The sequence below is a fragment of the Mastigoproctus giganteus genome, chromosome 9 (genome assembly GCF_048544385.1).
Source record: "Mastigoproctus giganteus isolate SK-2022 chromosome 9, ASM4854438v1, whole genome shotgun sequence".
NCBI classification, from domain to species: Eukaryota; Metazoa; Arthropoda; class Arachnida; order Uropygi; family Thelyphonidae; genus Mastigoproctus; species Mastigoproctus giganteus.
This window is the reverse complement of record NC_143583.1, coordinates 92,469,471-92,486,586: the sequence shown is the minus strand read 5'-3', so window position 1 is coordinate 92,486,586 and position 17,116 is coordinate 92,469,471. Positions and strand designations below refer to the sequence as shown.

The following is a 17,116-nucleotide window of genomic DNA, read 5'->3' as shown; positions in this document are numbered from 1 at the left end:
AACTACCCACTGGCTAAAGGCAAATTTCTGCACATTTATTCTACAACTATCTTTCCTCAATTTGAAACTGTGCCCCCTCAGGTTCTTAGTCTGAGCAAGAGGAAGAATCCCATCAGCATTCAGCTTGCTCAATCCATTCAAGGCCTTATACACCTCAATCAGATTACCTTGCAGGTGCCTACTCTCCAGGCACTGCAATTTGCAGAACTTAAGCCTTTCTCGGTAAGAGCACCCCTTTGTTCCCCCTCACCAATCTTGTGCCCTTCTTTGTACTTGTTATAGCAAATCTACGTCCTTCCTAAAATGAGGCCTCCAGACCTATACTCTAGGTGTGGCCTGACCATTGCCTTGTATAACTGGATAATCACCTCCCTGTCCCTGCTAGCAAAATTCCTATATATCATTGACAAGACTCCATGACTTGCCCTGGCAGCCTGTCTGCACTGCTCAGCAAACTTCATATTTGACTGCATAATTACCCCCAGGTCGGCGCCTCCGTAGCCAGGTGGGAAGGAGCAGCAGTGCGTAGCACACGCTTCTTGATTAGACCGGGGTTCGAGCCCATCACCACCAAATACGGAGGATGCGGAAAGGTCAGGGAATGACCACCGCATATCCCGGAGCAATATGGCCTTAGTTGCTAATGCTCCTAAAAACCAAATAACAAACAAATAACAAACAAACCCCCAGGTCTTTTCCACTTTCCTGAGTGTAGTACCACACAGTTGGTACATTTCTCTTGGGTTATTGCTACCCATATGCAGTACTTTGCATTTAATATATGCAGATAATATAGGCAGAGCTAATTTGCATTTAATAGGCAGAGCTAATATATTAATAAATATTGAATATTCATTTTGGGAAAAAGCTCTTGTATAAGATATGTTGTACAGTACTTTTCATATTATCAAGATATACTATATGTGATGGATAGGAGCTTACAAATTAACTGCAATGTTTTTTTTTTTTTTTTATTATTTTTTATTTTTCCCCCAGTCAATTTGTAAGCCTTTATTGGAATTCTTTTTGAAACTTACACATACCGTTATTTTTTTCCTTGGCCTTTGTCTCTTTTTTTTTTGCTATTTTTGCATTTAGAAATAATAAATAAAGTTAATGTGTTTTACAGTTAGAAAGAATGAACCATATTGAGTAATAATGGAACCTATTGTTTTTGTGTTTCTTAGTGTTTAGTGCAAAACTAGTTAATTTGTTGTATACTGTTACTGGTATTATTAGGCAATGGAAGTGATGCTGGAGCTGCTAGTACCACTGCTAGATTAGATGGTGACAGTTGGGTGTTAAATGGAACTAAAGCATGGATTACTAATGGATATGAGGCAGAGGCTGCAGTGGTGCGTTTGGTTTTTTTTATTTTTAGACTTTTGATAATTTGACCATATTTAAAATAATTTTTTATTTATTAAATGTCTTCTTAACTCACGCGCATCTTTCTTTTGCATATTTACATTCATTCAAGCTACGCATTTACCTACATTTTCTAAGAAAATTAAAATCCAGTCTGAAGATATGACTTTTGATTAGTTGAATGTGTTCCCTAACTCGCATTACTGTTTTTTTTTATTCCTGAACAGTGGCACCCTGTAGCAATTACTGTCTAACTTTTGTCTCACATAAGGCATTATGTTTCCATCATAGCTTACTTTTGTTTGTGATAACATGTGATTTGTTCCCCTCCTTATCAGGTTAGGACATCATGAGAGTGTCCAATCAGTTAACATGGTGATTACAAATTTAATTTAGTATTTCATCGGTGCTTGATCATTACTAACTACCCACCTGCCTGATTAGGAATTTAAATTACAAACAGCTATATGTGAATCATTTAAGCAAAATGGTGAGTGATTCTTTGAAGGTGGGGCGAGGGACAAGTTTATGATCTTTGATCACAAAATAATCTCTCACAACTTTTTAATTATTTCATCACAGAGACCTATAGGTGATAAATGACTAATCGCAGAACTGAAATTTACAATTAGTTTGTATTGAAGTATAATACCTCGTTGGTTAAACTCTATTGTCAGAACAATAGCAACTTCTTTGGTTGTTCTTCATGAATATTGCCAATGAAAAGAAACATGACATGGAACCTCTGTCACAAAAAATTATGCAGCATGATACTAAAGTTTAAGGAAACAGTTTTTTGTGCTGGGATAGAGGAAAGTGGAATTGTCATGAGATTGTTACACAGTCTAAACTTTCATAGTTGGCTATCTGCAAGGTCCTCCAGCACATGCTATGGTGATGCACATGGAAACTATACATGGTGCACCAACTGATCTCCAGGTAATCTTGATGGAAGTGTTCCGTTCCTGGTGAGAGGGAGAGGAGTACGACATTACAGGTACTTTGCTTTGAAACATTCTTTCGACTGGGTATCTTCATACTGGAAAAGTAATGTTCGACTATGGAGAATATCACATTCATATCATCAGTGGAAAGTTTGCTGGATTCTCCCATGTATTGGGTTATGATTTCACTGCTATGCTTATTAGAGGGCTTTTCTTCAAGAAAGTTTGGTCATATGGTTCAGTAATGTGCACCATGATGAGTACATGATACCACAAACCCTTCAGCCAATGTCTTATTTTCAAGATAGAGGCTGCATTGGGAAAAAAACTATTTTTACAAGATGGGATACTATATTGCTTGCCTAGTGACATTTGTTTTGTGCTACTTCCCTAAGACTGCATAATTTCCTGTCTTTTCTCAAATGCTTGACCACTTCACTCACCCATTCTCAATCCATGTGATTTTTTTAGTTATGGGATCCTCAATCTCAACCCATTCTCAATCCATGTGATTTTTTTAGTTATGGGATCCTCAATCTCAACCCATTCTCAATCCATGTGATTTTTTTTAGTTACTTTCCTCAGTTTGAATTTATGCCCTCTCAGGTGCAGAATTTGAGTAAGAGGAAGAAGCCCATCAGCATTGAGCTTGCTTAAACCATTCAAAGCCTTATACACCTCAATCAGATTACCTTGCAGGTGCCTAGTCTCCAGATGCTGCAATTTGCAGAACTTAAGCCTAGCTTGATAACAGCAACTCTTTGTTCCACTCACTAATCTCTGTACTTGTTCTAGTAGCTCAACATCATTTCCTAAAATGAGACCTTCAGACTTGTATGCAGTATTCAATGTGTGGCCTTATACAAGGGGATAATCACCTCCTTATCCCTGGTAGCAAAATTCCTATATATCATTGACAAGACCTCATGAGCTACTCTTGCAGCCTGCCTGCACTGCTCAGAAAAATTCACATCTGACTGCACAATTACTCCAGGTCTTTTTCATTCTCCACTACCCTGAGTGTAGTACCGCACGTAGTTGGAGAATAACACAACATTAAAATGATATTCCCTGTTGAATCTCCTTCATCAGGCCCAAAAAAGATGATGGGGAAGAAAGGAGGCTGAGGAAGGTAAGAGCTTTTTTTTTTTTTTTTTTTTTTTTTTTTAATGAAAGCAAGTTAGTTTTTAATGTAGCTCACTTGTTTTTGACTTTCTTAAAATATCTCACCTAAAATAGGAAAGATCTTTTCTTTCTTAAGAAATGAATTGTACATGCTTGACTTCAAAAAGATGGAGCAACCTTAATGTTGGTCATAGATTTAAAACAAGTAAAGATTAACTGTAGACTGGGTATAAGGAAAGATTTTGTCAACTTTTGGAAAAATACACCTATCATTAGTTTATGTAGATTAAAGAGAGGTTAGATTACACATTTTGGAGAAGTAGATAAAATATGAAGCTAATGTAATTTTTGATAGATACTATATAAGCTTTTGCTTCATTCTGTCCTACTATACTAATATATTAAAGTCTCCCTTTTTTCTGTTCCCCTAATTGTTTATAAACAATTTCTTAGCAGTTCTTAATTATTGACATTTGCATATTTTATTTATTTTTTAATCAGATTAACATCTATTGACAAAGTGGAACAACTTTAAATAAATTCTGGTGGTTTAAAAAAAAAAAAAAAAAAATCAATATCTTAAGACATTTTTAATACTGATGTGTTAAAGATTTCAAGTAATGCTAACTCTTTCCTCTTTCATGCTTTAACAAAGCTTATTTTAAGTGTGAATGCATAGCTGCTGAAATGGTAGCATTTTTTAAAGAGCAGGTAATTAAAAAAAAAACAAAAGCTGCACAGCATGTTTTATTAGCCAAGGATTACATTCAGCATTCCTTTGTTACAGCTAAAATTTTAGGAGGTTTTTCATAATGTAATATTTTTGTGATATAGTTAGTGATTATTGTTTTTTTTTCCCTCATAATAAAGATGAACATTACTGTATTACTTATGTTTATACATTCAGTTTTGAATTAAATATTGTCCATGTTAAAAAAAAAAAAAAAAAAAAAAAACACAATATAAGTAAAATTGATTGTTAATAAATTTTCAGTTGGTTTTCATTCTCTCTCCCATACCCCCCTAAAAAAATTTTTTTTTACATTGTGGAATAAATAACTTTTGCAGGTGTTCGCTACCACTGACAAGTCCAAAAAGCACAAAGGAATTAGTGCCTTTATTGTTCCCAAACCTACTGCAGGCTTGATTTTGGGTAAAAAGGAAGATAAATTAGGTATTCGAGCTTCTTCTACTTGCAATTTGATTTTTGAAGAATGCCGTATACCTAAGGATAACCTTCTTGGTCAACAAGGAGAAGGGTTTAAAATCGCAATGGTAATTTTTATTTGAATTTTGGCTCTTTCTGAAAAGATAATGAATAATGAGAATAAATAGCTAAAAGAAAGTTATGTTAAAAATATTTTAAATGATTCATTATATTTTTCCCTCTTTAATATACTTTCATAGATTTTTATCTGATACCAAAAAGTGAATTTAGTCTGTAATTTCCACATTCAGGTTTATTTCCAATTTTCATATTTTTTATAATATTGTGGAAGGTACTATGCCACAAGTTGTCTTGTTATTGCTCTAAAATTCACTGCTCTAAAGGAGAAGTTTATTGCTGTTAAAATGTATTCCACTATCCAAACCATGTGCCTACCTGCCCACTGATGATATCCCAAAAAAAGGGATCTCATCAGTGGACAGGCAGGCAGGCATAGTGAAGGCCTGAACAATCCAGTGACAGGAAATAATCACATTATGAGAGATGGTGCAAGAAGGTGCAGTAAATAAAATGATGAAGTCAGTGGGTTTAGGGAAAAAGCTCTGTATTATGTGAGCTACATAGCATCATTATATTTGAAGGACAACCTCATTTGGTATGTAGTATCAAGCGTAAGTTTGCTACTTAGTGCATCAGGTGACTATCTGGACACCACTGAAATCTAAAAGGATTAAAACTTGGGTCTTTATTTCAAGTAGCCATGCACTTGAAATAAAACAGCAATATACTTCTTCACTAGAGCAGTGTATTTCATTTAGAGTAGTTCAACACCAAGGCAGCTCACAGCAGAGTTCCGTCCACAATGAGATCGACACACTAAGTAGCAAACTTAATTTGTTCAACGCTTTGTATAGAATGATACTGTTTCCTTAAAAGTACAATGCTATCATTCTCTAGTTATATGTTTTATATTTTCACAATTAATACTGATTTGTTCCAATAATTTCCTTGTAAAAACATTTGTTCCAATCATTTCCTTGTAAAAACATTTGTTCCAATCATTTCCTTGTAAAAACATTTGTTCCAATCATTTTCTTGGAAAAAAATTTGTTCCAATCATTTCCTCTTTATAATGTCATGTAGCCAGCATGATCCTATTTATTCTTCGACTTTCAGCCATGGGCTCTTCCATTTACTAATTGATCAAGGCACTTACTCTTTACCTTAAAGACCTTATCTTCTATATACCTCTTTTGTGGCTTCCACTAAATAAAGTTCTCTAAATTTTTGGCATCCTTCATTAAACTAGTATTAGCTTCAGGAATGGCATTTTGAGCAAGAACATTTCTGTACTATGATTATTAGCAAATCTGGGGCTTTACATTTTTTTTTTTTTTTTTTGTTTGAATACTTTTCAATCTAAAAAGAAACCTATTATTATTTATTATCCAGTACCTCTTATTCTTAACACAAATTACCATTAGTTAATATTAATTTGCTCAATACAGAATGGACATTTACAATTTTGTATCCATTTCTGTAATGATATAGTCAGTTATTCTTTTCTGTTATCCTCTTGCCACAAACTTGTGGCTGTCTGTACATGGCTCTATTTGAAGGCAGTTGTATTTAGTGTTTTGAAGTTTTATTTTATAACAGAATCCCAAAGTGGGTTTAGAAATGTCTGTAACTAAGTCTAGTTCAATGGTTCCTAATGGAAGTGCCCACTGCATCCTAGAATTTTAGAAATTGCAGGTAGGGGAGGAGATTTGTTTATCACCCCAATAAGGGGTGCTACTACAACTCTCAGCATTTTTAAAATAGCATAGTCATAAAGCTCAGGGATTACATCAGAACTGCTTGTTTATAATGAGTATTATAGTTTTATTCATTCATGTATATTTGTTTTAAATACAAACTCATATTTCCTTGTCTAATGATTCTTTGGTGATTATAAAAACATATATTAATCTGTTATTTATATATACACTTTCTTGATTATTGATTGAATATTTCTCAAAATAATTACAAAATAATTAATTAATTACATAATTACAATTACAGGTCAATGTTAAAAAAAAAGTCACGAGTTACGATTAAATTTGAAAGTGTCCGCAATTCTGCCCAGACACGATAGGAGGGAGTATATGATGAGAGCCTTGTCAGTCAATTCAGCCCTGGAGAAATTGTGCAAGGCTCATGGGGTAGAATTTTTTTTTCAGTGTGGTCTAGGCTTGTTAACAGGAGCGATTGTTTCTACAGGGATACACTTAAATAGAAAGGGTACAAGAAATTTGCTGATGCTGTCGAAGCAGTATTAGGTGAGTTGGAAAACTGCTAGCTTGGGAGGATTCACAGACTAATAGATTAACGGTAGCCACAGGCAGAGGTGAAAGCGATTCTTGCATTGCTTCTATTGGAACGAGCAGCAGCCTGGAAAGCGAGGTACTGGGGATTTCAAGTCATCATGGAACAAGTAAATACATGGGATGGGTTAGGGTAACTAAGAGTAAGAACAGGTACATGTATACTTGCATGTACACTAATGCTAGGAGTATAGTAAATGAATTTGAGGTGCTGGTGAAGACATCATAAGCTGATGTTGGGATATCAGAGACATGGTGTCACACAGAGATAAGGAATGCAGAATTGGAATTTGGGGAGTACAATGTGTACAGAAAGGATTGACAGGATAGAAGGCGAGGAGGGATGATGCTGTTAGTTAAGATCATATTGCTGTAGAAAACAATCATCCAATAAATCCACAAATCAAGTTGAGAGTAGGAGTGTATTATAGGCCTAATGACTCTGATCAGTACAATGAACAACTGTACAGAGAAACAGTGGGCCAGTAAATCAGATTGTCTTACAATGGGGGATTTTAACTTCCCAGATATAGACTGTAACTCACACACTAGCAAGACTTTTGTGGATTTATTGGATGATTGTTTTCTACAGCAATATGTTTGAGAGGCAACCAGAGGGAGTAATACTCTTGATCTGATTATCAGTAGTGATGCTTCATGCATTAAGAATCTGCAGATAAAGGAACCACTCGGTGGCAGTGATTACAGTGTGCTGATGTGGAATTTACTCAAAGATGTAACTACTGTCACGGGTAAAGGGAAGGGTTTTGCTTTCGTAAAGGTGACTACAATGGTCTGAGACAGTTATTAAAGTCTATACAGTGGAACAAACTTATGACGTTACCAACAGCAAATTCTAAATGGGAATCATTCGAGGAATTAATCTTGGAACCTACTAGGCTTTCTTACCAATTATGAAGTACTGTTCAAGGTTTATTCCTAAATAGATGTCAGACGATCTAGTGAGACTTGTGGCAGGGAAGAAAATGCATGGGACGTATATAAATGATCAGGCAACACAGATGCCTATGGTAGATATAAGATAGTCTGTAATCAAGTCACAAAGGCAGATTGCAAGAAATCTTTAGCAAACGATGCAAAGAAAAACAGTAAAGACTTATATTTATTTATGTAAACTCTAGAAGGAAGGGGATGAATCAGATTGGTCCACTTGACATCGATGGTTTGATTGTTGGTGATTCTGCTCAGGTAGCTGACAAACTGAATGAGTATTTTGCATCTACATTCACACATGAGTTATTCAGGGTGGTGAATGCCAGAAGTTTATCAAACTCTGCCAGGGAGCTAAATGATTTTTAATAACTGAGAGCAAAGTGGAGGAGAAATTATTGAAATTGAACATAAGAAAGGCTCCTGGGATGGATGGGATCTATACAGTTATATTAAAATAATCAGCAAAGGAAGTTAATAAATCCTTAGCCATAATTTTGAAACATCATTGGACTCAGGGGAGGTCCCCATGGACTGGAGATGTGAAAATGTGTCCCCAGTTCACAAAGAGGATCAAAGAGCAACATGAGTAATTACAGACCTGTTAGTTTAACTTCTGTTAAACTAACAAGACTGCATTTATAGTTCAGACACAGCATGGGTTTGTTAAGGAGAAGTCTTGTCTCACTAATTTGATTGGATACTATGATGTGGTCACAAAGGAACTGGATGCAAAAAAAAAAATAATTTTGATATCCTATACTCAGATTTTAGGAAAGCTTTTGATACTGTGGCAGTATGGCATTAAGGACAAGTTGCTACAATGGATAAAAGGATGGTTGAGTGGGAGAAGACAGAGTAATAATTAATGGACACTGCTCTTTGTGGACTGATGTTATTAGTGGAGTCCTCCAGGGCACAGTGTTGGACCCATTGTTGTTTTCTCTATATTTATTAATGATATTGATGAAGGTATATCAGGGTTAATGTCTAAGTTTTCAGATGATATGAAGGTTTGCAGGGTTGTTAATGACAGTAATGATAGTATAGTACTTCATCAGGATCTGAAAAAGTTGTGCAGATGGGCTGAGAGGTGGCAACTGAAGTTTAACATTGACAAATGTAAAGTACTGCTTATGGTTAGCAGTAATGCTAGTGTACTAGCATTACTGCTAGTAATAGAGAAGAAAAATGCATGGGATGCATATAAATTATCAAGCGACTCAGAAGCCTATGGCAGATATAAGCTAGTCTGTAATCAGGTGACAAAGGAGGTTAGGCAGGCGAAGGCAGATTACGAGAAATCCTTGGCAAAAGATGCTAAGAAAAACAGCAAGGATTTCTTTACTTATATAAACTCTAAAAGGAAGGGGATGAATCTGATTGGTCCATTTGACATCGATGGTTCGACTGTTGATGATCCTGCTCAGATAGTAAACAAACTGAATGAGTATTTTGTATCTACGTTCACACGTGAGGAATTATTAAGGTTTAAAAATGGCAGAAGGTTATCAAATTGTAGCAGGATACTTAATGATTTTGGAATAACTGAAAGCAAAGTGGAGGAGAAATTGTTGAAGTTAAACATAAGAAAAGCACCTGGGGTGATGGGACCTATCCAGTTAGATTAAAGGAGGCGGCAAAGCAACTAAGCAAACCCTTAGCCATAATTATGAGAGCTTCCTTGAACTCAGGGGAAGTTCCCACGGACTGGAGATGTGCAAATGTATCCCTAATTCACAAAGGGGGATTGAAGGGTGACACGAGTAATTACAGACCAGTTAGTTTAACTTCTGTTCCGGGTAAAATAATGGAGTCACTGGTTAAAGATGCATTGCAGGATCATCTAGACAAGACTGCAGCAATAATTCAGACACAGCATGGGTTTGTTTAGGGAAAGTCTTGTCTGACAAATTTGATAGGATATTATGATGTGGTTACAAAGGAACTGGATGCAAAAAATAATTTTGATATCATATATTTGGATTTCAGAAAAGCTTTTGACACTGTTGTGCATGGAAGACTATTGTACAAATTGGAGCAGAATGGTATTAAGGGTAAGTTGCTACAATGGTAAAAGGATGGTTAAGTGGGAGAAGACAGATGGTGGTAATCAATGGGTGCTGCTTTTCGGGGACTAATGTTATTAGTGGAGTCCCACAGGGTTCGGTGTTAGGTCCACTGTTGTTTTGTATATTTATCAATGATATTGATGAAGGTATATCAGGCTTAATGTCGAAGTTTGCAGATGATACAAAGGTTGGCAGGGTTGTTAATGACAGTAATGGCAGTGTGCTACTGCAACAGGATCTAGATAATTTGGGCAGATGGGCTAAGAAGTGGCAACTGAAGTTTAACCTTGACAAATGCAAAGTACTGCATATGGGTAGAAGTAACTCCAGAGAAATGTACCAACTGTGTGGTACTACACTTAAGGTGGTAGAAAATGTAAAAGACCTGGGAGTAATTGTGCAGTCAGATATGAAGTTTTCTGAGCAATGCAGACAGGCTGCCAGGGCAGGTCATGGGTTTTTGCCAATGATATATAGGAATTTTGCTAGCAGGGAAAAGGAGGTGATTATCCCTCTGTATAAGGCAACGGTCAGGCCACGCCTTGAGTACTGCGTACAGGTCTGGAGGCCTCATTTTAGGAAGGATGTAGATTTACTTGAGCGTGTACAGAGAAGGGCAACAAGATTGGTGAGGGGAATGAAGGGATCCTCTTACCAAGAGAGGCTTAAGTTCTGCAAATTGCAGTGGCTGGAGACTAAGACACCTGCGCGGTGATCTGATTGAGGTGTATAAGGCCTTGAATGGGTTGAGCACACTGAATTCTGATGGGATCCTTCCACTTGTTCAGATTACGAACCTAAGGGGGCATAAATTCAAATTAAGAAAAGACAGATGTAGAATAGATATGCGGAAATTTACCTTTAGACAGCTGGTGTTTAATTGCTGGAACAAACTTCCATCTGTCGTTGTGGAAGTTGATAATTTGAATAAATTTAAGAAGGAACTGGACAGGCATTTGGAGGCAATGGCGTGATTTTTTTTTTTTTTTTTTTTGGCTGATGCTGCATAAGCTCATACACTTGCTTTCTTGCATCACATGCCACTACTGCTACTACTACTATATCAGCTGCATGGTACTACACTTAGGATAGTGGAGAATGAAAAGGATCTAGGTGTAATTGTGCAGTCAGATATGAAGTTTTCTGAGCAGTGCAGGCAGGCTGGAAGAGTAGCTCATAATGTTTTGTCATACAGGATATACAGGAATTTTGCTAGTAGGGATAAGAAGGTGATTTGCCCCTTGTATAAGGCGGTAGTCAGGCCACACCTTGAGTACTGTATACAGGTCTGGAGGCCTCATTTTAGGAAAGAATGTGAGCTGCTGGAACGAGTACAGAGAAGGGCAGCGAGATTGGTAGTGGAACAAAGGGTTGCTGTTATCAAGAAAGGCTTAAGTTCTGCAAATTGCAGCTTCTGGAGACTAGGCACCTGCGAGGTGATCTAATTGAGGTGTATGAGGCCTTGAATGGTTTGAGCAAGGTCAATGATTGTGGATTCTTCCTCTTGCTCAGATTACTCACTTGAGGGGACATAAATTCAAATTGAGGAAAGGCAGTTATAGAATAGATGTGTGGAAATTTGCCTTTAACCAGTTGGTGTTTAATAGTTGGAAGAAACTTCCAGCTGTTGTAGTGGAGGCCAACAACTTAAATAAGTTCAAGGCAGAACTAGACAAACATTTGAAGTGAATGGATGGGTGAAATGGGAAAGTTGTTTTTTTTTTTGGCTGATGCTATATAAGTTTTCTTTCTTGCACCATTTGCCTCTACTAAAGGTAATGCTAAAATAAATATTACTTTAATTTTCCTGAAGAGGCATCTAAGAAAATACTTCATGCGAAGGGTGGAATTATTGGATGATTGTTTTCTACATCAGCATGTTCGGGAGGCAACTAGAGGGAGTAATACTCTTGATTTGATTATCAGCAGTGATTCTTCATGCATTAAGAATCTGCAGATAAATGAACCACTAGGTGGCAGTGATCACAGTGTGCTGAAGTGGGATTTACTCAAAGAGGTAACTACCATTAGGGGTAAAGGGAAGGGTTATTGCTTCCGTAAAGGCGACTACGATGGACTGAGACAGTATTTAAATTCTATACAGTGGGACCAACTGATGATGTTACCAACAGCAAATTCAAAATGGGAAGCATTCAAAGAACTTATCCTGGAAGCTACTAGGCTTTACATACCAACTAAGAAATATTGTTCAAGGTTTAGGCCAAAATGGATGTCAGATGAACTAATGAGGCATATGGAAGAGAAGAAAAATGCACGGGATACATACAAATTAACACATGACACAGAAGCCTATGATAGATACAAGTTGATATGCAACCAAGTTACAAAGGAGGTTAGGCAGGCGAAGGCAGATTACGAGAAATCCTTGGCAAGGGATGCAAAGAAAAACAGCAAAGAGTTCTTTACTTATGTAAACTCTAGAAGGAAAGGGATGAATCAGATTGGTCCACTTGATATTGATGGGTCAAGTGTTGATGATCCTGCTCAGGTAGCTAACAAACTAAATGAATATTTTGCATCGACATTCACACATGAGGAGTTATTCAGCCAGGGGAATGCCAGAGGTGTATTCAACTCTAGCAGTAAGCTACAGAATCTTGAAATAACTGGGAGTAAAGTGGAGGAGAAACTGTTGAAGATAAACACAAGAAAGGCACCCGGGGTGGATGGGATCTATCCAGTTATACTAAAGGAGGCAGCAAAGGAAGTAAGCAAACCCTTAGCCATAATTATGAGAGCTTCCTTGGACTCAGGGGAGGTACCCATGGACTGGAGATGTGCAAATGTGACCCCAATTCACAAAGGAGGATCAAAGGCTGACACAAGTAATTATAGACCTGTGAGCTTAACTTCTGTTCCAGGAAAATTAATGGAGGCACTGGTTAAAGAAGCACTGCAGGATCATTTAGACAAGACTTCAGTTATAGCTCAGACACAGCATGGTTTTGTTAAGGGGAAGTCTTGCCTGACCAACTTGATTGGATACTATGATGCAGTCACAAAAGAACTGGATGCAGGGAATAACTTTGATATTATATACTTGGATCTTAGAAAGGCTTTTGATACTGTTGCACATGGAAGACTGCTACACAAATTGGAGCAGTGTGACATTGGAGGCAAATTGCTGCTATGGATAAAGGGGTGGTTGAGGGGGAGAAGACAGAGAGTGGTAATCAATGGACACTGCTCATCGTGGACTGATGTTATTAGTGGAGTCCCTCAGGGCTCAGTGTTGGGTCCATTATTGTTTTCTGTATTTATAAATGATATTGATGATGGTATATCGGGATTAATGTCCAAGTTTGCAGACGATACAAAGGTTGGCAGGGTTGTCAAGGACACTACTGACACTATGCTGCTGCAACAGGATCTGGAAAGGTTGAGCAGATGGGCTGAGAGGTGGCAAATGAAGTTTAACATTGACAAATGTAAAGTACTACACATGGGAAACAGCAACCCCAGAGCAACGTATCAACTCTGTGGTACTACACTGACAGTGGTAGAGAATGAAAGGGACTTGGGGGTGGTTGTGCAGGCAGATATGAAGTTCTCTGAGCAGTGCAGACGGGCTGCAAGAGTAGCTCATGGAGTATTGTCAATGATATACAGGAATTTTTCTAGCAGGGATAAGGAGGTGATTATTCCATTGTATAAGGCGATGGTCAGGCCACACCTAGAGTACTGTATACAGGTCTGGAGGCCTCATTTCAAGAAGGATGTAGAGCTGCTGGAACGAGTACAGAGAAGGGCAACAAGATTAGTGAATGGAACAAAGGGGTGCTCTTACGAAGAAAGGCTTAAGTTTTGCAAATTACAGTGTCTGGAGACTAGGCACCAGCGAGGTGATCTGATAGAGGTGTATAAAGCCTTGAATGGTTTAAGCATGCTCAATGCTGATGGGATTCTTCCTCTAGCTCAGAATAATCACCTGAGAGGGCATAAATTCAAATTGAGGAAAGACAGATGTAGGATAGACGTGCGGAAATTTGCCTTTAGCCAGCGGGTGGTTGGTTGGTGGAACAGACTTCCATCCCTTGTGGTGGAGGTTGATAGCCTAAATAAGTTTAAGGCTCAGCTGGACAGGTATTTTGAACGAACAGAGGGGTGAAGTGGAAGTGGTTTTTTTTTTTTTTTTTTTTTTGGCTGATGCTGCATAAGCTTGCTTTCTTGCATCAAATGCCTCTACTAATGCAAAAAAAACTTTGTGCCCAATTAGCATTAGCATAATGCTAATGCTAATGCTAATTGGGCACAAAGTTTTTAAATCACAGGTGTGTATCAAATGTTCTGGATGTAGGATTTTTCAGTATTTGCAAGTTCATTAAACTAATTTTTACTTTAAAAATCTGGAGTTGAATGCTTTTCTGAATTTCTTAGGATAAAGATATGCATGAGGATAACTAAATTTAATTAAGATTAAAAAACACTGCATTTTATCAGCTTTTTGAGAAAAAATGATAGTTTATTGAAAATAGATGAAGTAAAAATTTTCAGAGTGCAGTTTTTTTTTTTTTTTAATATGTAATTAGAATTAGTTATTTAATTTAATGCAATCTTAATTGTTAATTCCTGCTTTCTGCCCACCACTCAAAATATATATATTTTTTCTCTCCTAGTCAACTCTTGATGGTGGTAGAATTGGAATTGCTTCCCAAGCATTAGGAATTGCTCAGGTAAATAAACTCAGAATAAATATATGTTTAGTGTAAAAAAAAAAAAAATGCCCTACATGCACAATGACATTAAGTAACAAAATAATTGTAATATAGTTTAATAGAATGGAGAAAAAAGGAACTGCTTAAAGTAGTTTTGTTTCAAAAGCACTAACTGTGAATAGGCTTAAACTGAATCCCAACCTTTCTGACATCAGTACAATCAGCTGAGCTTAGTGCTTTATAGTATAGTGATGAACATTTTTTTATATATATATATATATATATATATATATATATATATTTATTAGATTTATATATTTCACTTTATATCTTAGGTTATGACCTTTCTCTGAAAAAATGACTTAAGAGCCTGAGAACATTTTGTTAGACTACATATAATTGGCCGCCATAGCCGAGTGGTCGGGCACGAGGGTGAATTAGTACACATGCCTTGAGTGAACGGGCTTCAAGCCCGTGACTGCTAAATATAGTGCTGTTTCTTGTATTTTCTCTATTTGTGAACTCCTCTGACTGTGTGGTCATCCAGGGTATAAGCAGAAAATTATTATTTATTATATATAGATATTATATTTTTTGATAAAATAAAGTTACTTGCTATAAAATAGTCATTACCCACCTGTAATGAGCATTGCTTGTTGAGCTTTGTTATTATTATTATTTTTTATTATTTTTTTTTTTTTTTTTCGGTAGCTTCATTGTAAAACAGTTCTCACTCTTAATGCATTATTGTGGATGTGTTGTTCAATTGTGACTGTATATGTTGTCATATGGATGATATGTGCAATATTACCCTAGAGTAGATGACACACTGAGAGAACTTCAGATTGAAATAGTTTTGCAGTGCAAGATTTTGCTAATAAAAAAAAAATAAATAAGTAGCACCCTATATTTCATTCTGAAAAATGGGTACTATTGAGGACCCATATTATATTCCAAAAAAGTTGCCCTCCTTTTTTCGATTATAAAAGATGAACACCAACTTTGGTGTCCTGGATTTCAAAATGACAACCCATGCATGAGTTAGGATAACATGTCTAATAGAGTTAGCAGCTTGCTTGGCCTGTTTAGGATTGCTTTTGCCAGGAGTTTGTAAATTCCAGTTGTTATTTTTATTTCTTAGTAAATAGCTAGTAGTTAAGGTTCTTGATTGAAATTATATGGACAGTTTCCATTACCATACAGTGTCCTTAAGAGCGAGAGATGACTCTGCTGAAAATAATGAATGTCACTGTCTTTGTTGTTTTGAAAATTGTGTAACTAAACTTGTTATATGAGTTGTTAACACTTGTCTGAAGACTACTCTGTAATAGGCTGATGTGTACATGAAAACAAAGTTCTGTTCTGCTAATGAATTTACACTGTTGCTAAAAGTAACATAGTCCTGCATGTTTCACAACTTTTTGTTGATATAATATTTAATAGTGTATAGGCTCACTTTTAGCCTTAATTACATACTGTGGCCTCATACGTAGACTTTATTTGAAATCAATATTTGATAACAGGAAGGAAACGTTTCAGTCAATTCCTCTCTCAGCACATTATTCACTATAGGTATTTAATGTGGATTTGTTAGCATTGCTCAAAGCACTTTTACTCTGTAGCAAAGATATTCAGTGGGGTTAAAATCAGTGTTCTGGTCAGGCCTGGGCAGAATGTGCAATATGATATTGTGCATTGTCATGCTGAAACAGAAAAGGGAACATCTCTATATTTCTGCCACAGTGTAGAGAGTGAAATTGACCAAAACAGTTGCCTCTGGGGCATTTCCTGCAGTGACAGTGCCTCCAGACTTTCACATTTGGGATAACACATTCTGGTAAACAACATGTTTTGGGAATCTGCCAGACCCAAACATAGCCATCAGATTGAAAATGAGTGTACCATGGTTCTTCACTCCAAGCAGTATCTTCTGCAAATTCCAGCACAAGTTCATGAGGGGGGGGGGGAATTGTGCTGAAGTCACCAGTTGGATACAAGAAATAATTTTGACATTGTATAACCAGATTTTAGTAAAGCTTTTGATACAGTTTTGCAAAAAAGGCTGCTATATAAACTAGAACAAATTGGGATTACTGGTATGATCCTATGCTGGGTTATGGGCTGGCTAAAAGATAGCAGACAGTATTGTTTCATAAATTGTCAGTTTTCAGAGTGGGCCAACGTAGGAGTCACTCAGGAATTGGTGTTAGATCCTCTTATATTTCTAATTTTCATCTATGATAATTGACAAGAAAATCCAAGGGAAACTGTTGAAGTTTGCTGATGATTTTAAGGTGGGCAGCATGGTTATTTCAAGCCAGGTCATGTTGCTTCAGAAAGTTGAAACTTTTCAGACTAAATATGGTCTTTTTCAGACTAAATAGGGTAAAGAGGAGCTAAAAGTGTTTTAAGGACCTGGCATTACTATTTAGTAAGACATGAAATT

At 36.7% G+C, this 17,116-nt stretch overlaps 1 protein-coding gene across 1 annotated transcript in view; it reads left to right on the top strand.

The window, feature by feature from the left end:
- The window catches only part of Arc42 (Activator-recruited cofactor subunit 42), a 100,065-nt gene that overhangs the window by 54,342 nt on the left and 28,607 nt on the right, over window positions 1–17,116 (top strand). Inside the window, exons 5-7 of the mRNA XM_090381873.1 lie at window positions 1,240–1,355; window positions 4,506–4,712; window positions 14,632–14,688. Coding sequence (XP_090237999.1) covers window positions 1,240–1,355; window positions 4,506–4,712; window positions 14,632–14,688 — 380 coding nt within the window. The remainder of the gene's footprint in view (window positions 1–1,239; window positions 1,356–4,505; window positions 4,713–14,631; window positions 14,689–17,116) is intronic.